This window comes from Macrobrachium nipponense, chromosome 26, assembly GCF_015104395.2.
Source record: "Macrobrachium nipponense isolate FS-2020 chromosome 26, ASM1510439v2, whole genome shotgun sequence".
In the NCBI taxonomy this organism is placed as follows: domain Eukaryota; kingdom Metazoa; phylum Arthropoda; class Malacostraca; order Decapoda; family Palaemonidae; genus Macrobrachium; species Macrobrachium nipponense.
The window spans coordinates 74564889-74585659 of record NC_087215.1 but is presented as its reverse complement, the minus strand read 5'-3'; the positions used below and the strand labels follow the sequence as shown (position 1 = coordinate 74585659).

At 36.6% G+C, this 20771-nt stretch overlaps 1 protein-coding gene across 1 annotated transcript; it reads left to right on the top strand.

The window, feature by feature from the left end:
• Window positions 1–1114: 1114 nt before the first annotated feature.
• LOC135200439 (gastrula zinc finger protein XlCGF28.1-like) lies at window positions 1115–18992 on the top strand. The gene is made up of 3 exons (XM_064229075.1): window positions 1115–1186; window positions 15362–15525; window positions 16133–18992. The coding sequence occupies exon 3, from the start codon at window positions 16228–16230 to the stop codon at window positions 17674–17676; it is 1449 nt and encodes a 482-aa protein (XP_064085145.1). The 5' UTR covers window positions 1115–1186; window positions 15362–15525; window positions 16133–16227; the 3' UTR covers window positions 17677–18992.
• Window positions 18993–20771: the final 1779 nt, after the last annotated feature.

The following is a 20771-nucleotide window of genomic DNA, read 5'->3' as shown; positions in this document are numbered from 1 at the left end:
ATAACTTTATTTTTTGTACCTTTTCTTAACATTTTTCTTTTTATATAACATTTACTTTTGTTATATTTGTTTTGTATGGCTTTTGCCTATTGGAAATTTGCTTTAGTGTATAAACATTTGATTTGTATAAAATTTGCATTATAGCTTGGCATTTGCTTTTGTATAAATTGGGTTAAAATACTTCTCATGTAAAATATTTGCTTTTCGTTACTGTTTTTTATTTTTATTTACGTATTTATTATGATTTTTGCCTGGAATCTTTTGAATTTTGTAGGCGAGTATAGCAGCATGCTGCTACACTCCATTTGATGTATATCAATAAACTTTTTGAATTTGAATTTGTTCGAAGCTTACGACCGGTTCCAGCTGCCGCAAGTTATATTCCTAATGTTAAAGGACCTCAGGTTTGTATAGTTAGGAAAAATACAATTTTCGACAAATTGTTATTTTTAAGAAACAAGCTTGATTTTTTATTTTATATTCAGTTTTATTCCTGAAACAAGCACGACATTCATTCTATATGCCATACAGTTCCTGAAACAAGCACATTTAATTTAGATTCCATTCCATTCTTGGAACAAGGGTGACATTGAATTTCATGTTTCATTTTATTCTCGAAACTAATTTATATTCCATTCCTGGAACAAGCGCGACATATTGAATTTTATGTTCCATTTTATCCCTGAAACTAATTTATATTCCATTCCTGGAACAAGCGCAACATATTGAATTTTATGTTCCATTTTATTCCCGAAACTATAATTTATATTCCATTCCTGGAACAAGTTCGACATGTTGAATTTTATGTTCCATTTTATTCCCGATACTATCTATAATTTATATTCCATTCCTGGAACAAGCGTGACATTAAATTTTGTTCCATTTTATTCCCGAAACTATAATTTACATTCCAATCCTGGAACAAGCGCGACATATAGAATATTATTTTCATTTTATTCCCGAAACTATAATTTATATTCCATTCCTGGAACAAGTTCAACATATTGAATTTTATGTTCCATTTTATTCCCTGAACTATAATTTATATCCCATTCCTGGAACAAGCGCGACATATTGAATTTTACGTTCCATTTTATTCCCGAAACTAAGTATGAGTGATGGAGCCGTTCCATAGAGAATGTTCTTGTAAGACTACTACTCTGACTACGAGTCTTAATGACAGTTGGTGAGTGAAAGAATATTTTATTGATTAACGCCATCTTAAGAATAAATTATAGACCTTCTAAATACAATAAGATTTGGCTTAGTCTATTTTATGGCATTTTTATGCAATAGGCCTAGACTGTCATATAGTATATATACCTAGGTAGCTAGTACGTAGTAGTAGGCCTACCCTTAGTATACTATTCGGTCTCTCAGAGCTGATCGTAGCCCTACGCGAATTCACTTATAATTTTACTCGTTTTAAGTACATTTTAAAAATGGATTTCTTAAAAGGAATTTACAAAAGGCAAAAGTTATTATTGCAGCGCAATTTTTTTTTTATTTAAAGCTGTAAATGTCTTATTTTAAACCATAGAACTGAAGACTTCTACTAATAGGTACCTAGGGTAGAATATCACGACAGGCCAACCCTCATCACGGTGGACGGGTCTTATTCACTCGATATTTAATTGGTGAAACATGAATACAATTGCAACTCTAAGCATACCATTTAAAAGACTGAAGTTTCGTCAACATATTGTGATAGCCTATATGAAAGCCCCATACGAACTAAAATAAGCATGTGAGCTCTTCGTAAAATATGTTTTCAAGGCAGTTTTGAAATCCAATATGGCGGCTACGTTTTGCATGGACGGTTCTCATCAGTGACGGCCACCATCTTTCCCCAGCCTTCCCAGCACTCATTTGAACAATGTTAGCATATGTATGTAACGTTTATTGATCTTACTCAAGATTGCAGTTGTAATCAGCACAATAAAACAACATTTTGTTGCCTATATTAGTGAAAGTATGAAAATTGTTATTCCCGGGGTTATGGTTTGAACTGAATTCATTCTTACCTTGTAATCGGCGGTTTTTATCCTTATTGCCATCACAACTGAAACTCCACAGTGCTTATTTGATTGTTATTATACACATTTTGGTCTCAGTTCACTCCACATTGCACTTTAAACCCGTTGCTGTTCCTGGTTTCTAAGCGCGAGCGCCATAAACACAATTACGAACAGCAGACGACGACAGACGACGAAACTGCAAAGTTTTATTCCCTAAACTGTTTACTTTACTCGTTATTTAGTTTAAATTTACTTTGTTATTTAAAAATTTTGATTTAATTCATGTATATTATCCCTTTTTTGCAACCAAATTACCCCGAAAAATTACAGATATTTCTAAAGTAGATAAAATCAAATGTTTCTAACGTTTTCGTACATCTGGCTGCCGAAAACCATAGAGGAACGAATACGGAAAAGTGCAGAGGAACGACTACGTTTTTTTTTTTTTTTGCTTTTTTGTTTTGCTAGCACTTTTCATTGATTTCAGTCTTTATTAGTATTTTGAATTTCTTTATTAATCGTATGCCAGAAATAAATGTAACCTTTAATGTTTGCATGCTTTAATGTTTGCATGCTAAGAATGGCAAAATCATCGTTGCCACATTAGTGGAGGCTTCACACATACGCCGTTCCATTATTATAAACTGTTTCCATGAATTCTAGTTGTCATAGTAATGCAATAATGATAAAATTGCTTTAATATTTATGTATATATACTTCCAATACATAGCCTAATTTCACCAATTTCAACGTTTTGTGTGCAGTCTTATACCCAGTTTGGAGGGTCAACACATACGAATGGAACAGAGAGAGAGAAAGAGAGAGAGAGAGAGAGAGAGAGAGAGAGAGAGAGAGAGAGAGAGAGAGAGAAAGGAAGCGGAGTAACGAAGAAAAGGGATGGCGGTGGAGGGGGGGGGGGGGGGGGGGTGGGGGGGGGGGGGGGGGGAGAGGGTAGGTGGAGCTTTATACACGTGTTCGTATCCATTTCTGCATAATGGAGTTTTTGTCTCTTGGTACAAGGACAAGTGTCGTTATTCTTTACGATTAGTGATTCACGATACCCTTATAAATTACGGCACTGGGTGTAATGCACTATAGCAAAATCTCGTTCTGTTAAGAGTGTTCGTTACAGAAATAGGTATTGCCCAAAAACGTGCTTGCACTGTCTCTGAAACCCATAGTAGACATGCTGCTTAGTTGTCAATCAAGTTTTTATAACCAAGTATTTTTTACAAGCTAGCTATTGAATAAATTTGTATTTTTCTCAGTCAAAACATATGCCCCTCAATGCTAACTTCCTCTTTTAACGACTTTCTGGTCATTGCAAATTCGGCCCCATAATTTCTTATGGTGCGAAAACAGACAGAGGCCCATGGACCGAAAACGATTGCGTCACACTACGGCGATAATCCAGCAGTAAAACATCTTCATATATCCAAAAAGTAAATAATAAAGATATATATGCGCATTACGATTATAACAATTACATGTATAGCTGATAACAATCTGCATGAATAACTGGTAAACTGTTCTGCAATGACAGTTGAGTATAGCAATTATTTACAATAGGTACGAAAGTCAAGATGTCGTGACGTCATAATACAGAACTTAGAAGAACGTTCTAATTCAGAAAAATAATTACTTAAATTTGAGTCAGAGTCGAGTTACTTTTTCAATAACGAATATTTTCAAATTAATCATCATAAATATGTAAAATATTGATGTTTTACTAATTTAAAAATTAGCTAAGAGCACGCTTCTCGTCATCTTCTACCAAAACAGCTGTTTACTCCTGGCTTGTTGTTGGTGAGAAATCGTGTTTCGATTGTTGTGATAAAAGTGCTCCAGCGTCTGTGGGTACAAGTGGTGTGCGGATTTATCACAGGAAATGGAAAGTTTGTTGACACAAGCGACTCCGTAAACATTGAGATGGCGTCAATCTTCGAAACATTTTTAGTTGTAAGTAAAAATTTCTAAAGCGTTTGGTGAGATTTCACTGCCGTGGGTGCCATTTTCAGTACCCTCTGTTTAAATCTTAAAATTTGGCCTTAATTTCTAACTTTGGAGAAAATACTTACTTCGAAAGGAGAGTAGAGGTCTTTAGCTCCGTTTCTCACCAACAACAAGTCGCGACTGATGCCCATCTCCGGTGTCAGGACGCGTTATAATGTACTTTTTCGGAGGGTGGCAAACGTTGATTGTAGGTGGCCTGTTTGGCCTGCTGTGATGTTTTACCCTAGTACCTAGTATAGTTGATGACGGGGGGTTGGCGGGGGGGGGGGGGGGGGGGGGGGGGGGGGGGGGGGGGGGGGGGGGGAGGGGGGGGGGGGGGGGGAGGGGGGGGGGGGGGGGGGGGGGGGGGGGGGGGGGGGGGGGGGGGGGGGGGGGGGGGGGTGGGGGGGGGGGGGGGGGGGGGGGGGGGGGGGGGGGGGGGGGGGGGGGGTGGGGGGGGGGGGGGGGGGGGGGGGATCATGCTGCTGCGCAACTAGGGTAAAATACCAATTGGCCACCTGGCTTCTACCATAGTGCAACCACCTTCCCAAACGTCGGAAGTTACGGCTATAATTTGTGACGGGAGAAGAAACTGACTTTGAGAGGAAAGTAGAGGTCTCGCGGTGTTGCTCCGACAGACGCTGCTGGCTCTTGACTAATGTCTGTCCTGGGTTACAGGACGTATTAAATTACTTTTTTGGGAAGGTGGTCATGCTATGGTTGGCCAATCGGTATTTTACCTTATTATAAAGTTCTACCCCGGTTAGGATACGGCATCCAAGGTTAGGTTATGTAACACTAAATCTGGTTAGGTTATGTTCTCCCAAAATGTCTACTACAGAAATGCTTACAGCAGCAATGACCTACTACTCTGCCTTTGCTCTGGTGATTTTTTCACTTTAAACCTTAATCCTAAGGGGCTCAAAATTGCGATCTTCCTCTTATTTAATGTGTAACCTACGTTGAATGCTTCTGACGATCATGTCACCTGTGGCTTCAGTGGTTCCACCTTGGTCCACCCTGAGTCTTTTTGCAGTAGTAGCCTGTTGACAACATGCATCCTGGTCTATGAACTCCTCTGGCAGTGAAAATTGGTCATTTCTTTTGTGTCTGTTGTTCATTCAATTACTGTAGTCTCATTCCCATAATTCTTCACTAACAAATTCACATTATGAATCACTAAATCATTATTTCTTTAAATACTATAAGTTCAGGAGTCTTTTGTACAGATCCCAAAGGAAGTTTCTTGCCATTTTCAGTTGGCAGGAAATGGGTTTCGGTGTCTTGGATTTTGTTGAACATGAAATGGGGTGATTATAAGCGAATGGCTTGTATGACTAAATGGTTTTGCATATTTAATTTTCATAGCATCATTAACCTTTTAATTGTGACCCCAGTTTGTCTTATCAGTCAGTCACGTATTGTGAGTGTATTCTTACTGCGCTTTAGAAGTGTATTGTAAATGGAATTTTTGTATGTGTGTGTGCTGTATTTGATGGGCTTATATATGTAAGTGTTTACATAATAAAAATATGGAATGTTAGTCCATATATATATAAAGTCTAAAACTAAAGAGGTCAACCAGATTGCTTGCAGGAATGTGATCAGACTAGAGACGCTAAAGATGACGTATACAATAAGTATGTAGGCTAAGATAACATGCCGTCACCTGTAGTCATTCAATTGTTTATAAACATTAGTCCAAGCTCCCTGCTTGAGACAACTACCCCGACCTATTATTCAAACGGCCTACGTGATCTGTAGCGTGTCTCATTCGATTGTGTGTTCGTATGAAACTATGTCATCTGATAGTATGTTCATATGTTCGAACTACTGTCTGTTCCTTCATAACTTGTAACAGAGATGGTAGACAGGCAGAACAGAGTTAGCTATCGACATTAGAAGACCTGTACCTCTTTACCTAAGCTTTATCATGTAGAGGAATAGGATTAGCCATCATCATTGGCAGAAGCGATCAAGCTATCGTCATAGAAGACTTGTACGATCATATCTGATCTTCATCATGTAAAACTTCAGAAGAATATACTATTTTATACCTTGTTGTTGTCTACAAGAACCTCACCGAACCATGAGTTTAACACATCGTCGTAAAGATAATACCGACTTCGTAAGTGATCTACAAAACCCCAGACACTCCATTGAAGATGGAAGTGCAATACCAACCGACTTAGCGTATAGATTATCGCTAGTCTAACATTACCTCATAGGGCGCCTTAAAATACAAGGCACAAGCCCTAATATTGGTGGCCAGCGGACCAGAAGAACTCTACAACGTCCTACGAAGATAAACCAGAATAATAAATCATGTATCATAAGAAATCAACGACGACGGAAGCAGCAGATTCTTCAAGCAACATAGTATCATCGTTAGTGAGCGACTTCAGAAAACAATAAGAACTCTTCAACGACGACGAAAGCGACAGATTCTTCAAGCAACTTAGTATCATTGTTTAGTGAATAACTTCAAGAAACAAAACCAACGTGTCTTTTTCCTACGACAACGCAAGCTTCGTCTCTCATTAGATTCATTCAAGAAAACTTCGTTAGTGAGCGTTTCCGGCACTTCAAGAAACAAACCGAACGCGTCTGCAGCATCGGATCTTTCAAGGGCTCGAATCTTCGAAACAACGCGAACGGGGGAAACTGAAGCCAAACCAGGTCGTCCGCTAAATAGAGAAGGAGGACCAAGGCCGTGTGTCGTTATCGGAACACCGTGACTTCCCACAAAAGCAAGCTAAGTACAATTTTTTATTCATTTGGAGTAACTTTGAGTGTTTCCTTTGCAGGTCGAATTTCGTTATTCCTGTGGCTGAAGTTACGAGACATTCTTAATCTTACTTTTTTACAGAAATTATCTATATCATTGAGATTTCGCTACTGCGAGTTTTTATCTTTGAGTGTCTGTTTCCAGAAGTTCTACTGAAATATCATAATCATATACTATGTTAATTTTATCATTTTGGGTGATTATTAATCCCTTACGTAACAAATCATATTAAACAGTGAATATGCGTTTACGCAGTGGACGTCTGTATTTATACAGATGCATGGATAGGGTCGTTAAGCACCGTAGTGATTAGAAAACACACAAAAAACAAGTGGAACACCCGTACAAATCTAGATAAATTAGAGGTAACACTATTTCGGGTCATGACAATAAATGCTCCTTTGCAAGTCCCGATCGCAGTTTTAGCCTTGAGTTTTTTTAGTTATATAAAATATCGAACCTCAATGACTCAACTTAACTTTAAAAATATGGCTGGATTGCAAGGAATAACATGTCTGTAAAAAACTTTCATCAGGCTAAATGCGCTGACCAGGATCCCTCACTATTTCAAATTTTAGCAAAGAATGAAGTACAAACAGTTAAGATTGAATGCAGTAGAGATAACTCGTCTTAATTAGTAATCGCTCAGTTCCTAATAGTTCGTCATTCATTGCTTTATACGTAACCAGCAACATAATGCTAAAAGCACACAATACGTTGCCGATGGTAATAAAGAGAAGGATCCTAATTATTACAAAAAGAAATAGAAACAGTAGCCCGTTCAGAATCAAACAAGCAAACTCGGTGACTGTGTCACCTAGTCAAGCGGTCAAGGTTAGTCAGATCTGCCGAAGTTTTCAAAGCAAAGCAAATTCCACGCAATAAGCGACTCTAGCAGAGTGGGGAAAAGCGATGTTGGTTCATACCAATATCTTTTTGAATTAAAAAGGATTTTCCTATGAAACACACGACCGTATAAGTAATCAGAGCAGGTTTTCGTTTTAATTTTTTAATACATTAAGTTATAATAAATACTGGTGGATTAAGCCCAACTGTACGCGCCGTAAAAATTAGAATATCTTGTTTTATTTCTTTAGTACACGCAATATCTTGTATTTACGGACTCACCGTCTGTTGTTCGAACTTCCCTAATGAGAAGTCCGGATAAGCGAGCGCTTACAGATACCTCTATAGTTATAAAAAAAATTGATCTGTATCTAGTGTAATTGTAAGATTCATCTAGGGGTATACAAAATATTATCTTACATCCTGCAAAATAAGGCGTGTTTATCAAAGGAAAATCCTATAAACCTTCAAACATATTAAAATCCGTTTGAACAAAAATGAGACAGTTAATCAAATAATAACTTATATAAAGGAACTATACATTTGTCTCATAAATTGTAACATTGTTCAAATGACCCAACAGAATTCTCCCACAACCGCAGTCGCAATTTGCACGCAAAATCTCGAGAAGCATGCACCCTCGAATGTCTTAGTGCGTGTAAAAAGACTTTGCTGGGAAATGAAATTTTAATCCTTCCCGACACTCTGAAATATAACGATTTCCGCGAACAAAGCCCTAAAAGTATACATATCGTGGATACGGAAGTTATAAATATCGCATTTTTTATTGTTGCTAATTTTTAATCACGCCCAACCAGTAGTGGATGAATCTCTCTGATAATCTATCTAAAGTAATATCCGTAAAGTCATTCAAGCAGAGGTGATTCAGCAGAATTTTTTTTTTATCTTTTACCTGAATACCAGGAAGTTTCTCCACTGGCGAGTGATCTCTGGAAAAAAAACGGATGTAATTTAACACAAAACACGGTCTAAGGACAAACATAAAGCTATTTACGTACCTTCGTATAGATTCTCAATGAAATTTCAAAATAGAGATAAATGACGAAGTTGAAAAAAGTTAGTAATAGGAGTCATTAGGAAATCAAATAAGCCCATATAATTTTTTCCCTCAAATGTCATGCCATAAAAGATCGGACTTGGCGTATCTGCGTAGATTTCTGACGCTTAAACAAGGAAACGACTCCCGATAGTTTCCAGTGCCATGTACCGACGACATCTTATCTCTGTTAGGTTAGAATAAATTTTTTTTTTTTTTTCACCAACTTGGACTTACTTAAATGCTTTTACCAGATACCATTACCTAAGTGATTGTACCTCATACACCGTTTTCAGCACACTCAGGGGACATTATCAATTTTTACGTATGCCTCCGGCTTACGTTGCACCCCAATTATAATATAGTGTTTGGAGACTTTTAGGGGATAACCTACATGCCTATATGGATGATCTTGTAATCTTTTCTAATACCTTAGAAGTACATTCACATAAAGTAGAGCTAGTGCTACAGAGACAAAGACAAATAATCTCAGAGTAAAATATCTAAATGTGAGTTTTTAAAAACCGAACATGTTTATCTAGGTTTTATGTGTCTAGTCAAGGTCTTAAAAGTAGTCCATGGTAAGGTGTCGGCTATTCATAACTTTCCGGTACTTATTAACGTAAAAGGGGGATACAGCACTTTTGCGCTGTAGTGGGTATTACAATCGTATGTAAATATGTAACTCTTCAATGATGACAGCTCCTTTAACAGATCTTACGAAGAAGAGCGTAGATTTATTATGGTCTGAAAAGCATCAACAGGCGTTCGATATCTTAAAAGCGGAAAATGCAGCTTACCTAACTTAAAAATCCCTGATTTAAATAAGGAATTTTTTTTTATTGCAACAGACGCCTCAGACCAAGGGGTAAGAGGGTATTACTTCAGTAATATGATAAACAGTTCTTCCCTATAGCTTTTTATTCACGTAAACTAAAGCCCTTTGAAAGTAAATATGCAATAATAGGCAAGGAAGGGCTAGGTATCTTTAACACTAGTACATTTTAAGTTCATAATCGATGGCTATCCTGATAAAGTCCTTACTGAACATGAGTCCTTTACCGAGTTTTTCAAAGGCTTTAATCACAGTCCAAAAGGAACTCGGTGACAAATGATCATTCAGGTTATTGGAGCCAAGATAAGATATCTACCTGGGAAGCAATTATCATAGCTGACGAATTATCCCGCAATCCCGCACCATACTGCAAAGAACCATTAATTAGACTAAAAGATATAGAAACATCCGTACCTATTGTTAAAACCGTATCTAAACAAGAAAATTCCTTAACCCAAGAGATCGCGAGCATTGAATATCTGGGTCGGAGCGCAGAACTGTTACAAACTGAACAAAGCAAGAGTCAACAGACATAACCCAAACAATAAACACTTCGAACGGAAACAGAGTCAGCAGCAATAAACACCAAACAATAAACACTTCGAAACGGAAACAGGGTCAGTGGCTAAGCAAAAACAATAAACACTTTTGAGCAGAAACCCTAAAGCAAAAGTACATTTAAAGTATGTGTATCAGAATAATGTAATCAAATGTAATATATATGTAGGTCTGTGACGAGGAAAACCCGAAGAACACAGCAGATGACTAACGACCAGGTAGTAGTAATAATCTCTTTCATACCAATCGTCATAAACTGGTTGCATTCCGTCATCCAGGGTTTCCCTACTATGTCACAGAAAGCCAAATCACTATTTTACTGGCCTACAATGCTTACAGATATAAAAAGCACATAACTAATTGTAACACGTGTCATGAAAAACAAGGGGAAATACACTAAGACACCTGTCAGTTTAGGAGCCTATCCTGTGCCAAATCAATCCTTGAAAGAATATACGTAGAATTATTAACAGAATTACGAGTCTGACAGAGGGAATAAACACTTCTTAGTGTTAATAGTTCCTTGACACGTTATATAGAATTAATAGCACTAAAAACAAACACCGCAATTGAGTGCGTTAGGAATATTTATGAGTGCTAAATCAGTAAATATGGAATTCAACACATAATAATCTGTGACTCGGGTGGTGTAAATCAATAATAATCTCCTTAACACGTTGTGTGAATTCCTTTCCACTAAGAAAACCAATAATATATTTTATCACCCAGAGTCAATCGGTTTGGTAGAATAACGGATAATTAAATAGGAAGTGTCAATGTCTTCCGAGTTACAACTCGTGATATTGGATCCGACCGGATTATAGCGGTTCTCGCGGTTTTAAATACCTTTATCAGTTATATCTTGTATCTATAGAATTGATGCCGCAAGTAGCCTTATACGGTACGCCGCTAGAACACTTTTCCACATATTCAAGCCAACCATTAATTTATCAAATATATATAAAAAAAAAAAATATATATAAATAAATAAATATAAAAAAAAAACAAAAAAAAAAATAAAATAAATATGGATACAAGTGGAGTCAATATAATACACTCCGTAAGAAGTCGGAAGGGTTACAAATTATAATAAAAAAGGAATCACGATAATATCAATAAGCAAAACGTAACCATTAAATCTCCAAATATATATGCGTAAAGATTTGAACTCTAACTTAACGCTTTAGTAATGACAAATAAGCTAAAAGTTCAAACACATATCAAAACCTACTGACATATTGTCTGTCCCGGTGATTTATATTCGTAGTCAATGAAAAAAAAAATTTAAATAAATAATAATAATAATAAATAAATAAATAAATAAATAAAATAAAATAAAAGAGATTTTAAAGTCAGGAAGTCTAGAAGTGAAAATGTTATCTATGGAATAATCCTATATGAATCTTATACAGGGCTAATAATATATAATAGAATTTGTATGGAAACCTTTTTGCATATAGTTTGAATAAGGAATATTTATTTAACATAATGCCAACATGAAACTAATATATTGTTCAATTTTGGTACTGTTGTTTTTTTTTTCAGACATTCTTCTCATGCGGGTGGAGAATTAAAACACTACAATATCATTTGAAAATACTAAAGTCGTATCTCTTACAGCAAGTAACGTAACTCTTAGCTGGCTGAGAGCAATCTCCTGCCAAGTGACGACGTCATCATTGCCGTATCAGCATTTGTTCCTTTTAACCTCAATAATCTGCTTACACAGGCTTCATCTGTGTGTCGTCTCTGCTTGCAAAAACAGATTGACTGGAGAAAGGAATGCTTAGTTCATGAACTTCACATGTGGTTCATAGGTCACATGACGGGCCACATAACATATTCTTATCCGTGTGTGTAATGCAATTAGTTAAGGACTTGTAATCATTTTAATATTAATGAACAATATAAGCAAATAGAATTTCTATAACAACAAAATGAATTAATTTTTTTTTTTCTGAACTCATAGACAATTAGAGTCAATAATTCAGCTTATGACATGGGTAAACGGACATTTAGAATTATCAAGTTGTGGATAAGAAATATTTACTTGCAACATTAGCCTATTACATTCAAGTAAATCACATTCATGGGAAAATGTCACATTTTCTTGGAAAACCCAAAGTTTATATAGAAATTAGTTACATAGTGGGTTTTTTCGTTGCATCTCCTACCTATTAATAATGTTTTAAAAGTTAACCTCAGAGGATGCGCACGAGAAAATTGAATATGAAACTTTTGTTATTAGGGCACATAGGATCATGATTAATCTTCTCTTTGACTCTTATGTTGCCTGGCAATCTTACAATTAGCTCCGTTTTCCACTTCTTTGTCTAGTAACTTACTACCAGTAATATCGAATTTTCTTTGAGATTCGTAATGATATCTATTTATTTTTTATAATTATGGATATTTTTACAAGTCATCATAGACCTGGATAGGTTCACTCATTGTTAATGCCATGGATAAAAAAGTTTGTACAGCGGACTCTTTTGAATTCCAAAATATCAGCGAATTCATGTGGGTTAAGTCTGGTCTAAATGGCTCTCTCCCCTCCCCTGTATTTGGATGTTGTCTGAATTTACTTTGCCCTTGTGACAAGTATAATTTCACTTGCAGGCTGATTAATGGAACCTGGTTACAGTATCCTGCAGTACGAGAGTTTCACATCGCAACTTCAAAAAATCGTTCGTCGCAGCGGACGACTACAGTCGAGTAACCCAAACCGCCTACAATGTGAAAGGAATTTCATGGACTTCTTCGACCGACACCGTATCTCGTCGTTAATCTCGTTTTAATGCGGAATGCTCCGGCTACTGTCGGAATCGACTACAAAAAGGGACATACTTCCGACAATTACGACCCGAAGGATATTCAACTCTACTTTGCTGGCGAAGGACTCGTGCTGGGGATGTTTTTTTTATTCATCGCGAACGTAATCGTGTAGCTTAGGATGCAGAGAATAAGTATGAGCGCAAAATGGAACGTTGGACCCCCGCCCAGGCAAATTTTCCCCTTGTTTTAAACCATTGAAAAAGGCCGTTTCAGTGGCTATAGGTGGTTGTCTGGAACTGTGTAATGGACGAAAAGTGGTTCGAAAGCTAGTTAAATGTGAAGTAGTATAACCTCGGTCATGTATCCTATATCTATAAATGATCATAAATAACAGAATCGAAATATATTTTTTGCGTGTACGCAATAGGAATCTTATATAAATGATCATAAATAACTGAATCGAAATATATTTTTTGCGTGTACGCACTAGGAATCTATATATAAATGATCATAAATAACGGAATTGAAATATATCTTTGCGTGTACGCAATAGGAATCTATTTAAAGTGCACATATATTAATCATATTATATGAATCCATATACATATGTATAAACAAATCAGGTAGCCTATAATCAATCAGTTACCTTTTACCTTAACAATATCCGCAGATATATAACAGTTAGCATAAAAAGCAACGAATCAATCAGCATAAACATTAATAATTTTATCATTTCATATATGAAATTTTTTATCAGTTAAAATATGATTTTTTATCATGTTAATCTTCATTCTATGCAATTATCAGAGTACATTAGTATTTTCTGTAGCATAAGTATCTTAAAGAGATGAAGTGAAAAACTGTATCTTATATATATCAGTGATCACTATTATTTACCAATATCATTGTTTTATATTTTTATTACTTGAATCAATTCATGTACACCATGAATTTTTATTTACTTAATATATATAGATCTTCACATAGTGTCTGTATCACACTCCTATAAGTCAAATGCAAGTCAAGTTTGAGTAATATTCAGTGTTGGTTTTGGTAGCTGACCGAGCTAATGTAAGTGTTTACATAATAAAAATATGGAATGTAAGTGTTTACATAATAAAAATATGGAATGTTAGTCCATATATATATAAAGTCTAAAACTAAAGAGGTCAACCAGATTGCTTGCAGGAATGTGATCAGACTAGAGACGCTAAAGATGACGTATACAATAAGTATGTAGGCTAAGATAACATGCCGTCACCTGTAGTCATTCAATTGTTTATAAACATTAGTCCAAGCTCCCTGCTTGAGACAACTACCCCGACCTATTATTCAAACGGCCTACGTGATCTGTAGCGTGTCTCATTCGATTGTGTGTTCGTATGAAACTATGTCATCTGATAGTATGTTCATATGTTCGAACTACTGTCTGTTCCTTCATAACTTGTAACAGAGATGGTAGACAGGCAGAACAGAGTTAGCTATCGACATTAGAAGACCTGTACCTCTTTACCTAAGCTTTATCATGTAGAGGAATAGGATTAGCCATCATCATTGGCAGAAGCGATCAAGCTATCGTCATAGAAGACTTGTACGATCATATCTGATCTTCATCATGTAAAACTTCAGAAGAATATACTATTTTTATACCTTGTGTTTTCTACAAGAACCTCACCGAACCATGAGTTTAACACATCGTCGTAAAGATAATACCGACTTCGTAAGTGATCTACAAAACCCCAGACACTCCATTGAAGATGGAAGTGCAATACCAACCGACTTAGCGTATAGATTATCGCTAGTCTAACATTACCTCATAGGGCGCCTTAAAATACAAGGCACTAGCCCTAATATATATACTATAAGATGTACCCCTATTTTAGTAGGGCATGTTCATGAAAAAAGGTTTTTAGTGCACAGATATACAGTCCCTTGTCCAAAATTTGAAAACCCTAAATGATGTTGAAATGCTGTGTCTCTTTCTCTTTTGCACAGTTTATAGTCCTTTAACTGAAATCTGAAAAACCTAAAAGCTGTAAGAAAAAAAAGCTATCTTTATTTTGCAATTTCAAGCTGGTAATTGATAGGAGTGTGTTGAGGGCATATTTAGATACAGTGATGGATCAGCTGTTACTATGATTGGGATAACCCTGTTTGCACACTAGTAATTATGATAACAATAATAATGATAATGTCCTCTATGTAAATAATATTATTATGGCTTCTGTCTAGCTAATGCTGACCGCTTAGGGTAAAATATATATCCAGTAGTGATTATTGGCAATAACATTAACCTACAGGAGTCTTCACCTTTGCGCTCAAGACCCGGATGATATTTTCACCCATTTTCTTGGGAAAATGTGTATCTTATAAAACATCAAATATGGTGATTTGCTTACTGCAAAGGTATTGACAATTTCTGAATAAACTTTTTTGCAGTTATGCATTGCCTATTTACTAACTAAAATCAATCCTTTTCCTCACCTGAGCAGACGTGGCCTAGCCATCACCATTGAGATGCAAGCAGGCAAGCCAATTGGAGGGATAAGTCAAAGTTCCAGGAACTGTCTGAGAAGAAAGTAGGTGGATGACCCGGACATGTGATCTTATTTCATATTATCCCAAACAGTAGATAAGGTCACTGCTATAAATATAAGTAAGTTTTGGAAGGTTTTCTTAGTTTGGGAGATTATATACCGTAGTACTTGTTTGCAATGTTATGTTTGGGATGGTTTTTGTAGTTTGAGAAATTATATACTGTAGTACTTGTTTGCAGTGTTAAAGATGAACTCAGGGTTCAGTAACCTGAAGACATAGGCTATACATTACCTCATACATAAAAAAATTGCTGTAGTATGCACATTCTGATAGCACAGAGTGAATATTTTTTGTTACATTTGCTATTATATAACTTTGTTAAAGCTATAAATGACTTATAATATACTGGATGTGGTATTAAAAATTTTTGTAACTGAAAGTAAGAAAATATTAGTTTGTAATTTAGCCAAAGTGTTTGGTTGATGCACAGTAATTGTATTTTTATATACTCTGTCAGCATTTTTTGCTGTGTTGATTATTGTTTTACATAATACAGTATTTGAAATGAGACAGTATAATTAAAAAGATGCTAAGAATGAAGAAACAATTTTTGTAAATACTATTCATATGAGGAAACATTTATGGGCTGTTTCCACAAGCAATAAATTTAGAGTTGCCACAAGAGGAAAGCTGTTGATTTTTGTGAAAGATGCTCCTCATTTCAGGAAAATTGTTATTTGAAGTGAATAGCTCAATTGACTTCCCTTGGAAAAACGTAAGTTGAACTCTTTACTACTACGTACATCTTGCACTTTTGGAAATGGAAGCTGAATGCTCATTATTCTCTTTAATCAAAGAAGAAAATTCACTTTTGGAGGATAATGTAGTTTTAGACTCATCTGTAGAGGTCAAAGTAGAACCAGAATTTGAATTAGATGAAATAGATGCAAAGCATTCATGCAAGGCTGAAAAGGACGAGGATCCACTGAGTTGCAGCAGAGAAATGGGGAAAAAACTCTTCGGGGAAGAGAGCACACAGTATCACGCAACCATCACAGACAGTTCTCGAGATCTCCTTTCATCTGAAAAGCTATTGTTTCAGAAATGGGGCCATGGCGGTCAAAAAGATAATGAAGGTGATTTTTTTTCAAAGGGCACTTGCGCAAGGAGAAAGCCTTTTCCTTGTACAGAATGTCCGAGCAGCTTTTCTAGCTCAGGTCAACTCAAAACCCATGTGAAAACGCATAGAGGAGGGAAGCCGTTCGCATGCCTTGAGTGTCAAAAGCATTTTTCTCTCCCAGGTTACCTCAGAAATCACATGAAATCCCACACGGGAGTGAAGCCGTTCCTGTGTAGTGAATGCCCGGGTACATTTTCTCAATCAAGTTCTCTTAGAGTGCACATGAGAATACATACGGGAGAAAAACCATTCACTTGCACGGTGTGTCCGAGGCGTTTCTCTCTCTCAAGTTGTCTCAAAAGCCACATGCGAACTCATACTGGAGAGAAACCTTTTGTTTGCGATGAATGTCAGAAAGGTTTTTCAACATTGAGTTACCTTAAAAGTCACATGAAATCCCACACGGGAGAAAAGCCTTTCCTATGTGCTGTTTGCCCGAGTAGTTTTTCTCACTCAAATAATCTGAAAGTACACATGAGAGTTCATTCTGGAGAGAAGCCGTTCATTTGCGCCGAATGTCAGAGTAGCTTTTCTCACTCGAGTACTCTCAAAGTACACTTGAGAACTCACACGAGAGAAAAACCGTTCACGTGTTCTGTGTGTCAGAGCAGTTTTTCTCACGTGGATACTCTCAAAATACACATGAGAACTCATACCAGAGAGAAGCCTTTTAAATGCAGTGAATGTCAAAGTAGTTTTTCTCAGTCGAGTTCTCTTAAAATACACATGAGGACGCACACAGGAGAGAAACCGTTTGCATGCAGCGCGTGTCAAAACAGTTTCTCTCACTCAGGTCACCTGAAGATTCACATGAGGACTCATACTGGAGAAAAACCATTCGTTTGCTCAGAATGTGACGGCAGATTTTCTCAGTCGTGTCATCTTAAGAGGCACATGAGAAGTCACTCTGGAGAGCGGCCGTTCACGTGTGCAGAGTGTGGCGGCAGATTTACGCAGTCAGATCAGCTCAAAAGGCACATGAAAACTCACGTAGGTGACAAGCCATTTATTTGTACTGAATGTCAGAGTAGATTTTCCCAATCAAGTTCTCTCAAAAGGCACATGAAAACACACAAGTTAAGAAGATAGTCAGTCGTTTTCACCATGTACTATTTATTGTAGCTCATTAGCCAAGATGTGGGCTAGTTTTTTCTTTATGTAATTTCCAATCGTGTGTGTTGTAAGGGTAGTAAATATTGATTTGTGCTTGTCACTTTGTGTGATGATTCAGTGCATTCACATCTAGTAAGGTACTATATGCATTATCCTTCTTTAATTTTGTGACTTAAAAGTTGACATGAATGATAATAGATGTAACAGTGCCAATCCTTAGCACTCAGTATGGAATTCCCACAATGGCTTTGAAGTTGGATATTTAGTGTAAAAGCAGACATGAATCACAGTGTTTAACGTTTAATGACACATGAACTTTCAATTTCTCATGTAGAATGTCTGAAGTTGGTGGATTTGGTAGACCTTTGCGAATAATACAGGACTTGAGCAATCTTATTCCTGTTGCTTGTTAAATCTGTACCACAAACTCTCTAATACTCTCTAGTCTTTTCAGAGTCTCATTATTCTTTGGATTTTCAAATGTCCCAAAATAATTGTAGGTCACTTTATTTTTTAACCAAATCTTTGTGATTCATTTGAAATTAATTTTTAAGAATTATTTGATATGGGCAGGATTTTTTCTGTGCATTTACCCATTCTGTATAACTGGTTTAACCATATACCATATTCTCAGTAATATTTTTTCTTTCATTTTTTTAAATTTTGCCAATAGCATATTCTTCATATCGGATCAACGTGGTAAATAGTGATGGGGGAATAGAAAAAAAAAGATAAAAAAAAATTATGCAAGTGAACAAATGCTCTAACAGTTAAGCTACTACTGTACATGATAAATAGTACCAAATCAGGTGTCAATTTGATGTAAAACTATGTAGTATAAGGTACATATTGTAATGTTTCACAATTTAAAAAAGACTATGGTTACAACGCTTAACTAATGCATTTTGATAATCGAGAGGCATATAATCCACATCAAATTACTGGAACGCTCCTGGATTCACTAGATTTGAACGTTTACATAGGATTGTTAGTGAGGACATTGAAAGTGGAGTATTTTCCATAGATATTGCTTTAAAAAATTCCATAGTACAAGAGAAGATGGAACTGATGGAAAAACTAGACAATGGTGTTTCAGTGAAGAAATTGTACATTTGTAAGTTGTTACATTCAGGATAGCGAGGATACTGTGCATTCTCTACCCGTGTACATCAGCTGTTAGCAATGTAAATAATTTTAATTTTGACCAATTCATTGTGGTATATTGTAATAAGTAATTGTAAGTAATTGTGTTTCCCTGATAAAGTATACTAGTAAATTTGCTTCAGTGCAAATGTATTTTATTTAACCTGTAAATACCTTCACTCTTAATTTTAGAAAGAGTTCAAAACAGGCTTAAAATTTCGAAAAGGTATGTATGAAGTATTGTTACATGCAACCATCAGATATAATAGTTGGAAAAAAAGTAAATTTATTGTTCCTAAGGAGATACAAACCTTTGTTTTCCATATGTGGAGTTACCCTTTACGCATGTAGGCAGATAAAAAAGAATAATGGGTAGGCCTCGGGCATGATACCCACTGCTTCTTGGCTCACCTACGCCATTGTGATTCTGGCTGCAATTGTGTACACTCATTGTAACGAGTGCATGATGCACATGGTTTGGCATCCTTCGTTAGAAAACATTTGGTGGAAATCTATGCATTGGTCCAGTGTCTTGGTGGAAGTCAATGCATTGATCTCTGGTTGGGGGGGTGGGGGTGTCAGCTTAGCTGACTACAAGCCAATTGAAGAAACTGCTTCCCCTTCTGCTGCCGTGACAGAGTAATTACTACATCCCGGAAGAAGCCCACAGAACCCCTCTTTCCATGAATGCAGTCTTCCATAGATTGTAGAATAACATCCCCTTGGAGAGGTTCAAGCATGGAGGCAATACCTGGGTCATATAGTCAGCTACAGGGGTAGATATGTGTTAGAGGTCCTCCTTGAAGGAGATAAAAAAAGTGGTCCCTGTGTCAAATGGAAGCTACTCTTGATTTTTTATGCAAGGAGTGACCTAAAAGGCTGCACTGTAGGTATTACTTAAGGATCTTTGCAGTGTCCCTTCGGTCCCCTAGCTGCAACCCCTTTCACTCCTATTACTGTACATACCTCCATTCATAATCTCTTTCTTCCATCTAGGCTTAGTTTTTGACTGAAGGTTGACATGGGCTTCACATCTTGAGATGCTGAAAGCTAAATGCTTAGAAATTTTAAATATTTTCAAAGTCCTAGCACACACATTACATAACACTTCTTAGATTGTACAAAGCACTTATACTGTCTTAAGTTTTTATTTGGATGTGAAATATATTCTTTGGCCACCCCTAGTCGTTTAAGAATTTTAGACTGTGCACCATACTGGCATTAGACTAGCCACAGGTGCTTTTAAAATTTCACCTGTTCCAAGTCTGCTTGTTGCTACTGGAGAGTTGCCTATGGAACTGTGTCGTCAGCCTTTTGTCATCAGATACTGGTATAGGTTGCAGAGACTTCCGGACTCTCTTGGATCTTAAACAGTACATAGAGAGAATTTCTTTGGCTACTATGGCTTATTTTAGACCAGTGCAACTCTATGGATATAGAGTAAAACAACTGTTGAACAGCCTGAATCTGACCAGTAGTGGAGTGATTCTCTCTAGGAATCCAGCAACCCCTCCCTGAAAGTTGCCTGTAGTCTCTTACTGTGTCATTATTTTACAGGTTTGAAGAAAATGGCAGAAAAAGAAATTCGGGCCAGTTTCTTAGAACATTCAGAATGTCATTGAAGTAGTAATTTTATATTCACAGATGGCTCCAAATCCAATGCTGGCATTGGATTTGGAGTACATTCTAATGGTTTTAATTGTAGAGTTGCACTTCCTGTAGTGGCATCAAATTTTATAGCAGAACTGTATGGGATCTTAACTGCTGCTGATAAAATAGCCCCAGTGGAAGATGACAATTTTACAAGTTTTAGTGATGCAAAAATCAGTTTACAGGTCTTGGTACATTTAATCCAACCAACCCTTTAGTTTTAAATATTCTAGAGTGGCTTGTCATCGTTGAGCGCAAAGGTATCAGAGTGGAATTTT